This window comes from Rhinopithecus roxellana, chromosome 8, assembly GCF_007565055.1.
Source record: "Rhinopithecus roxellana isolate Shanxi Qingling chromosome 8, ASM756505v1, whole genome shotgun sequence".
Classification (NCBI taxonomy): Eukaryota; Metazoa; Chordata; class Mammalia; order Primates; family Cercopithecidae; genus Rhinopithecus; species Rhinopithecus roxellana.
Window position 1 is genome coordinate 9,417,619 of NC_044556.1, and position 8,985 is coordinate 9,426,603.

At 59.3% G+C, this 8,985-nt stretch overlaps 1 protein-coding gene across 1 annotated transcript; it reads left to right on the plus strand.

The window, feature by feature from the left end:
* Positions 1-274: 274 nt before the first annotated feature.
* Positions 275-7,853, plus strand: GPR108 (G protein-coupled receptor 108). Its single transcript, XM_010367159.2, has 18 exons — positions 275-442; positions 1,182-1,301; positions 1,938-1,988; positions 2,188-2,270; positions 3,577-3,701; positions 3,825-3,874; positions 3,967-4,035; positions 4,254-4,358; positions 4,620-4,753; positions 4,858-4,933; positions 5,391-5,464; positions 5,560-5,677; positions 5,785-5,915; positions 6,005-6,048; positions 6,417-6,466; positions 6,720-6,803; positions 6,890-7,014; positions 7,524-7,853. Exons 1-18 carry the CDS (start codon positions 323-325, stop codon positions 7,594-7,596), a joined length of 1,632 nt encoding a protein of 543 aa, XP_010365461.2. The 5' UTR covers positions 275-322; the 3' UTR covers positions 7,597-7,853.
* Positions 7,854-8,985: the final 1,132 nt, after the last annotated feature.

Here is an 8,985-nt window from a genome sequence, read left to right on the forward strand (position 1 = left end):
GACTGGGTGGAGAAATTCCGCTTCAAGGGACCGGATATCAGATCCATGACAATTGGTTAGATAAACTGCTCATTAAATCACATCCTGGACAATCTTTATAGCGATTGGTGAGAGTGAGCGGGGTTAAGGGTTGTCGGCACTCCCATTCGGAACCGGTGCTGTCCATCGGGTGTCGTAAGTAGGCGGGCTTGCGGAGAGGCAATTGCTGATTGGTTGGCGGACTGGAAATTCCGAAGCGCCGGGTCCCGCCGTGCGACCATTGGCTCATCGGTGGGCGGGCTTGGGCGCCAGAGGCGGAGTCGGGGAGGCGGTGGCTCCAGAGATGGCAGTGAGCGAGAGGAGGGGGCTCGGCAGCGGGAGCCCCGCGGAGTGGGGGCAGCGGCTACTTCTGCTGTTGCTGTTGGGCGGCTGCTCCGGGCGCATCCACCGGCTGGCGCTGACGGTGAGGCCCGCCGCGTGAGGGTCTGGGGTCGGGGGCGCAACTTTGTCTCGGAGAAGCCCCCTGGCTTGCAGTGGTCTCGTCCGCCCTCCCCCGCCCCCGACGCGGGATGGAGTGGTCCGGCGCCCCCCGTTTCCGGGCCCGGAGTGGTCTCTTCCCGGGATCCCCTTCCGTCCTCCGGATGGAGTTGCCGGGCCCGCCTCGCTGGGGTCGGGCCCCTCCCTTTGGGGGCGTGGCTCCATCTCTTGGGGACCACCCCCCCCCCGTTGGGTCTTAGTCCTTTAAATTATAGGAATCACTTTTGGGGCGCTAAAGACCCTGAAGCCGCACAGCGGGGTCCTGGGGGGGCTATAGAGTGGGGTCCTTGGGGCACTTAATGGGATTTGGGGGGGTTCCGTTGAAATGTTGCTGGGAGCTCAACTGGAATCTAAAAGTTCTTCCGGAAGGTGGCCAGGCCCTCCGAGGTGAATAACTGTTCTCTGGGTGGTGTTCATCCCAGTGGGGAGACTTCCAGGTGCCGCAGGATCTCTGTTCGTGGGCTCTCAGAAGAGAGGTCGGAGAATGCAGGACCACCCTTTCCCTGCAGGGAGGAAGTCCCTCTCAACTTTCTCTTGTCATCCTCTGGGCCTTTCCTAAACAGAGGGGTACCAGGAGGCCCTTCGGGGGATCCTCGTGCCAGACTCCTGGGGCTGGGCAAGCGGAAAGAGGTCTGAACTGCCTCTGCCTCCTTGGTCTCCGGCAGGGGGAGAAGCGAGCAGACATCCAGCTGAACAACTTCGGTTTCTACACCAACGGCTCCCTGGAGGTGGAGTTGAGCCTCCTGCGGCTGGGCCTCCGGGAGGCAGAAGAGAAGTCCCTGCTGGTGAGGGACCTTGAGGAGTTTGCTAAAGGAGAGCAGGATGCAATCGCCTGGTTCTGGGTTCCCAGCTCTGCCTCTACCCATGTAATCTTGTGAAAGTCCCGTGATCTCTCTGAGCCTGTTTCCTCATCTGTAACTGGGAATACTGACGTCTTAAACAGGATGTGCTAGGCACTTTTCTTAAGACTTGGGGGACAGGCAGGACGCGGTGGCTCGGGCTTTGTAGTCCTAGCACTTTGGGAGGCCAAGGTGGGAGGATTGCCTGAGGCCAGGAGTTCAAGACCAGCCTGGGCAACATAGTGAAAACCCCTGTCTCTACAGAAAGATTTTAAAATTAGCCAGGCATGGTGAGGTGTGCCTGTAGTCCCAGCCAGTCGGGAGGCTGAGGTGAGAGGATCGTTTGGACCTGGGAGTTCGAGGCTGCAGTGAGCTATGATCCTGCCACTGTATTCCAGCTTGAGAAACAGAATGAGGTCCACCCACCACCCCAACTCTGAAAAAAAAAGAGAGTGTGTGTGGGATCTAGCACACACTAGGTGTTCAGTAAATGTGAGGTTAGGTTTCTATTGCTACTGAAAGGGATATCTGGGAGGTCTCTACTGTCCCTCACACCCTCCCCCTTTTTTTTCCATCCACCAGGTGGGATTCAGTCTCAGCCGGGTTCGATCTGGCAGAGTTCACTCCTATTCAGTGAGTGGAGGGAATGGGGAAGATGGGAGAAGGGGCTGGAGGGAGGGGGTGGGGTCTGTCCTCTGCACCTGTAACCCAAAGGCCCCTGTTCTTTTTCAGAGGCAGGAGCAGGAAGAGCCCCTGGGTGGACAGGGAGGGAGACAGGGTGGAGCTGGGCCAGGGGAGGAGTAACCAAGACTCCCTCCTGCCCACCCCCTAGACCCGGGATTTCCAGGACTGCCCTCTCCAGAAAAACAGTAGCAGCTTCCTGGTCCTGTTCCTCATCAACACCAAGGATCTGCAGTGAGTTGGGGACCGGGGGCTCGTTCAGATCCTTCCTCTGCGTTTCCCTGTGTGATGCCCACAGGCACCTGGGCTGATCAGGTGGGATGAGAAGCAGTGAGAGAAAGCCACTTTTTACTTTTGCCTTCAAGTCTTCTGATTATTGGAAGGAAGGAGAGAGGGACTCAGCGGGTTGGTGTCTCAGGGCAGAAGGCCGGGATACAGAGGGCTGCTGTGAGAAGGAATAACAATTGTTCGCACATGTTGAGTGCTTCTGGTTTGCCAGGCTGTGTCCTGGAGCTTTAACACATTAACTCATCGATTCCTTATCCTGTGATCATCTCTGCTCTTCAGGTGAGAAAACTGAGTCCCAGGAACTGGGATTTGGAACCAGGCAGCCTGGGGCCAGGGTCTGACAAAACCATGTTGCTTTTCTGTAGATAAAATGTTTTATTTTTAAATAATATACTTAGGGCCGGGCAATGGCTCATGCGTATAATCCCAGCACTTTGGGAGGCCAAGGTAAACGGATTGCTTGGGCCCAGAATTGTAGACCAGCCTAGGCAACATGGCAAAACGTTGTCTTTACCAACAAAAAATATACAGGAATTAGCCAGGTATGGTGGTGCACGCCTGTAGTCCCAGCTACTCTGGAAGCTGAGGTGAGAGGATCGCCTGAGCTGGGGAGGTGGAGGTTGCGGTGAGCCAAGATTGCACTGCTACACTCCAGCCTTGATGACAGATCAAGAGCCTATTATTATTATTATTATTAATATTAATATTATTATAAAGTAGGGTTGGCCACAGTGGTTCATACCATTAATTCTAGTGCTTTGGGAGGCTGGCTGAGCCAGGAGGATCACTTGAAGCCAGGAAAACAAGACCAGCCTGGGCAACATAGGGAGACCCCGTCTCTAGAGAAAATTTAAAAATTAGCCAAGCATGGTGGTGGTGCCTGTGGTCCCATCTACTCCGGAGGCTGACGTGGGAGAATTGCCTGATGCTAGGAATCTGAGGCTGCAGTGAGCTGCGACACACACAGTGCTCCAGCTTGGGTGACAGAGCAAGACCCTGTCTCTAAAGAAAAGAGAAAAAGAGTAGATTGATGTCATGGGAAATGACAAATAATTGCTGGTGCAGGCAGCACAGGAAGGCGGTAGCCATCTTGACCACTGGAAACCAAAGGCTGAAACTCAGTAATAATTGACTCGGCTGGACCCCCGCCCTGCAAGAGGATGCCAGAGGCCACTGAGTCCTTTGCCTGGGCTTGTGTGCCTGAGCCAGGTTCGGCCCCCCAGCCTCATGCCGCACCCCACCCTCCACGCAGGGTCCAGGTGCGGAAGTATGGAGAGCAGAAGAAGTTGTTTATCTTTCCTGGGCTTCTCCCCAAAGCGCCCTCCGAACCAGGGCTCCCAAAGCCACAGGCCACAGTCCCCCGCAGGGTGGATGGCGGTGAGTCAGGCTGGCTGTGCCATCAGGGGTGGATGAGCAGGTCTGCCCCGTGCAACCTCATCCCATTTTCCTGCCGCCCCTCTATCCATCCATCTCTTAAAATCACTGCCTGGTCTCTTACAGGAGGGACCTCTGCAGCCAGCAAGCCCAAGTCAACACCCGCAGTGCCTCAGGTTTCAGGGAGGTGGGGCAGAAGGGAAGATGGCACACCCGAGGGCCCTGTGGGGACCCAGAGCCAGCTGATGGAGGGGCTCTGTCCCTTCAGGGTCCTAGCGGGAAGGACAAGGAGCTGGTGTTGGGTCTGAGCCACCTCAACAACTCCTACAACTTCAGTGTGAGTGTCTGCAGCGCCTGCGACCCTACTGTCACCCCAGAGCATGGGACCCCCAAGCTGAGCCCTCCTGCAATCCTACCGTCACCCCAGAGCACGGGACCCCCAGGCTGAGCCCTTCTGCAGCCCTACCATCACTCCAGACCATGGGACCCCCAAGCCGACTGTCGCCCCAGACCACAGGATCCCCAGGCTGAGCCCTCCCCTCTCCCCCCGCCCAGTTCCACGTGGTGATTGGCTCTCAGGCAGAAGAAGGCCAGTACAGCCTGAACTTCCACAACTGCAACAATTCAGTGCCGGGAAAGGAGCATCCATTCGACATCACGGTGAGTGGAGGGGAGGGCAGCAGGGCCAGGGAGCACCCAGTGGGGGCCCGGAGCGCCACGCCCCGCTTAGCTTCTCCCAGCCCTCCTGGGTGTGGAGTAGGAGCTGTTATACCCATTTGGGAGATGGGGCCACCTGAGGCTCAGAGTGGGTAAGTGGCCCCGTAGAAAGTGGGAGAGCGGGAGACCCCCACTCGCTGCTCTCCCAGGCCAGAGGTCAAGCTGTGCCGCTGCCGCCGCCGCCCACCACTGTCCCCTCCCCAGGTGATGATCCGGGAGAAGAACCCCGATGGCTTCCTGTCGGCCGCGGAGATGCCCCTTTTCAAGCTCTACATGGTCATGGCCGCCTGCTTCCTGGCCGCCGGCATCTTCTGGGTGTCCATCCTCTGCAGGAACATGTAATGCCCCTGCTCTGGGGGGTCCCCCATGTCCCTTCACCAGACCCCTATCCCTATGCCCTGCTGATGCCCCCCACCCCATCTCTCCCTGACCCTCCCACCAGGTACAGCGTCTTCAAGATCCACTGGCTCATGGCGGCCTTGGCCTTCACCAAGAGCATCTCTCTCCTCTTCCACAGCGTGAGAGCCTTGGACTGGGGGGCAGCTGGGGGTGGGCTGGGAGGAAGAGACCATCTGGGCCATCCCCCAAATCTCTGCAGGCCCTGGGCTTGTGGGAGGGCCATCCACCAGCTCTCCACGTGTCCACCCATTTTACCAGTGTGGCCAGCCGCCCGTCCCCTCTGTCTGCCAGTCCCGCTGGGCAGCTCTGTCCGTCACCGTCCCTTGGTTCATCTGTGACTGTCCGTCTCACTGATTGTCCAACCGTTCACCCTTCCAACTGTGACCGTTCCCTCCATCTTTTCAGCCCCAATTACCAGTTTTGAGTCCCACCCACCGTCCTCATTATTCAACTTTCTGACCACCCATCTGATGGTGATGGTCTGTGTTCCTAATCCCGCCCCCACCACCACCACCACCACCACCAGCCTCCCACCACTCCGTGTGCCTCACTGTCCGTCTGTCCGTCCACCCCCAGATCAACTACTACTTCATCAACAGCCAGGGCCACCCCATCGAAGGCCTTGCCGTCATGTACTACATCGCACACCTGTGAGTGCGCCCGCTCTGCCTGGCAGCTGGCGGGAGGCGGGCAGGGGAGGGCGGGCCCCCCACCTCATCATCACGCCCTCCCCTGCCCCCACCAGGCTGAAGGGTGCCCTTCTCTTCATCACCATCGCCCTGATCGGCTCAGGCTGGGCCTTCATCAAGTGCGTCCTGTCGGATAAGGAGAAGAAGGTCTTTGGAATCGTGATCTCCATGCAGGTGCCGACGGAGCGGCCTCCAGAGCAGGGTGGGGAGGGCTGCACGGGGCAGTCGGGGCAGAGGGGAGCGCGCCGGGCAGTGCCCACCCACCCCCGCCACCTGCGCAGGTCCTGGCCAACGTGGCCTACATCGTCATCCAGTCCCGCGAGGAGGGTGCCAGCGACTACACGCTGTGGAAGGAGATTTTGTTCCTGGTGGATCTCATCTGCTGCGGCGCCATCCTGTTCCCCGTAGTCTGGTGAGGACCCTGCCCCCGGCTGAGGCCCTGCCCTGTGCACATGGGCGATGTCCGCGCTGACTGCACCCTGTGTCCTCCACTTGTCCCAGGTCCATCCGGCATCTCCAGGATGCGTCTGGCACAGACGGGAAGGGTGAGGCCCTGCACCTGTGGGCCCTCTGCTCATGGCCCTCTTCTTGCCCCAGGCCCTTCTTTCTGCCTCTTGGATGCCCTTCCTGGCCTCTCTGCCCAGCCCCCAGGCCTCTGCCTCCCTGCATACCCCAGTCTGGCCTCTCTTCCCCCCGAATGCCTCTCTCTGGCCTCTCTGCCCCATTGGGTGGCCCTTCCCTCCTCTCTGATCTCCCCCTTCGGCCTTTCTGCCCCACCTAATGTCCCTCCAGACTTTCTGCTCGTTGGACACTCCCTCAGATGTTCTGTTTGCCCCCTCTCCCAGCCCCCAGCCCCCTTGCCTCCCTCCCACCTTCAGTCTCCCCTGACCCCCTTCTCTGTGCCCACCCTCAGTGGCAGTGAACCTGGCCAAGCTGAAGCTGTTCCGGCATTACTATGTCATGGTAGGAGCCCGCCTCGCTCACGGGGGGTTGGGAGGATTACCGACCTGCTGCACGCCCACCCCAGCCCCTCGGCCGCTGCCCCATCCCAAGGCCCCCACCCAGGCGCCCCAGCCTGCGGTCCATCAGTCCAGCCCCATGCCTGCCCGCGCACCCACAGTCCTGGCCCCACACCTGCCTGCGCCCCCACAGTCCTAGCCCCACACCTGCCTGCGCCCCTGCAGTCCTGGCCCCATGCCTGCTTGCGCCCCTGCAGGTCATCTGCTACGTCTACTTCACCCGCATCATCGCCATCCTGCTGCAGGTGGCTGTCCCCTTTCAGTGGCAGTGGCTGTACCAGGTGAGCCTGAGGCCCGGGTAGGACAGGAGGGCGGCCGCGGTGAGGGGGGCATGAGCCTGACACCCCCACTCTGTCCTGTCCCCCAGCTCTTGGTGGAAGGCTCCACCCTGGCCTTCTTTGTGCTCACGGGCTACAAGTTCCAGCCCACAGGGGACAACCCGTACCTGCAGCTGCCCCAGGAGGACGAGGAGGATGTTCAGATGGAGCAAGTGTGAGCCGGGCACCATGGCAGGGCTGGCGGCTCTGGGGGTGGAGTAGGGGGCGGGCAGCTCTCAGGGCAGGGTGGGCACGGGGGAGGGACTGTAGCAGCCCTAGGGACAGTGTTAGGGCAGAGCCTGCTGTTGAGGAGGGATGGAGGGGAGATGGGGGCAGCCAGGGCAGCTGTGCAGGTGGGGACTGGACAGCTGTGGAGTGCCTAAGGCCGGGCTGAGCTGGGGGTGGGGTTAGGGCCGCTAGGGCGACACCCAAGGCTGCTCTGGGGGCGGGGGTGGGCGGGGCCTAGGTAGTTGGGGTAGAATGGGTGGGGCCTGGGCTACCGTGGGGGTGAGGTGGGTGGGGCCTGAGTGGTTCCGGGTAGAGTGGGCGGGGCCCGGGCTGCTGTGGCGGGGGCGGGGCCTAGGTGGTTGGGGTAGAAGAATAGGGCCTGGGCTGCTGTAGGGGGCGGGTGGGCGGACCCTGCTGCCCTGCAGCGCTGGACGCCTCCTTGCTGTCTGCCCACAGAATGACCAACTCTGGGTTCCGGGAAGGCCTCTCCAAAGTCAACAAAACAGCCAGCGGGCGGGAACTGTTATGATCACCTCCACATCTCAGACCAAAGGATCCTTCTCCGCCAGCATTCCTCACTCCTGCCCTTCTTCCACAGCGTATGTGGGGAGGTGGAGGGGGTCCATGTGGACCAGGCGCCCAGCTCCCCGGGACCCCGGTTCCCGGACAAGCCCATTTGGAAGAAGAGCCCCTTCCTCCCTCCAAGTATTGGGCAGCCCTGTCCTCACTCCGGGACCACCCCTCCCTTCCAGCTATATGTACAATAATGACCAGTCTGTTTGGCTAGGCCGGTGTCTTGCCTTTTTGGGGGTTGGGGTCTACACAGAGGTTGTGTTTACAATGTAGAAACCTGTTTTCGCTGTGTGTCGGGGGGCAGAGGGTCCGTGTCTTTGCACATTCAATAAATATTCATTCAGTAACAGCTGCATGCAGGGCCCAAAGTCAGGCATTGGGATGGAGCAGTCACCAAGACCCACCTGGTCCCAGCCCTTGAGGGGCTCCCAGTGCCCAGGGTGGGGGTCAGGCAGAGGGACATGTCACCTGGCAGTACCATCACTGGGCCATCAGCGCTGTGTCGGGGACTGCACAGGGCCCTGACCCAGCCGTGGGGGTCAGGAAAGTTCAGTAGAAACATGGTGGAAGAGCTCATGCCCCGATGAGGGAACCGCAGGCATGAAAGCCAGGGGCGAGGGGAAAACGGGGATTCGAAGACACCCAAGTGGCTCAGGCTACAGAGGAAAAGAAGGATAGGCCGGGTGTGGTGGCTTACGCCTGTAATCCCAGCACTTTCGGAGGCCAAGGCAGACAGATCGTTTGAGGTCAGGAGTTCGAGACCAGCCTGATCAACATGATGAAACCCCGTCTCTACTAAAAATACAAAAATTAGCCAGGCCTGGTGGCAGGCGCCTGTAATTCCAGCTACTCAGGAGCCTGAAATGGGAGAATCACTTGAGCCAGGGAGGCAGAGGTTGCAATGAGCAGAGATCGCACCACTGCACTCCAGCCTGGGCAACAGAGCGAGACTCCATCTCAAAAACAGTAATGCTAGAAGCTAACCGGGCACAGTGACAAGTGCCTGTAGTAGTTCCAGCTACTGGGGAGGGCAATGCAGGAGTATCACTCAAGCCCAGGAGTTAAAGCCCAGCTGGGGCAACAAGCAAGACCCCATCTCAAGAAAAGAAAAAATAATATGAGGTAACACAGAGTGATTGCTATGCCACACTGTATATTAAGCCTTCTGTGGATTTTAATGTGTTAAAAAGCCCGTGAGGCACAGAGAGGATAAGAAAGCTTGAGGTCACACAGCTAATGAGTGGGAGACTCGGGGCTCAAAGCCAGACACCGACTGTGTGCATTGCTGCTCTGAGCTAGACTCCCTGGGACCAAACCTCTCAGCCTGTTAGCATTTGCTGTGTGA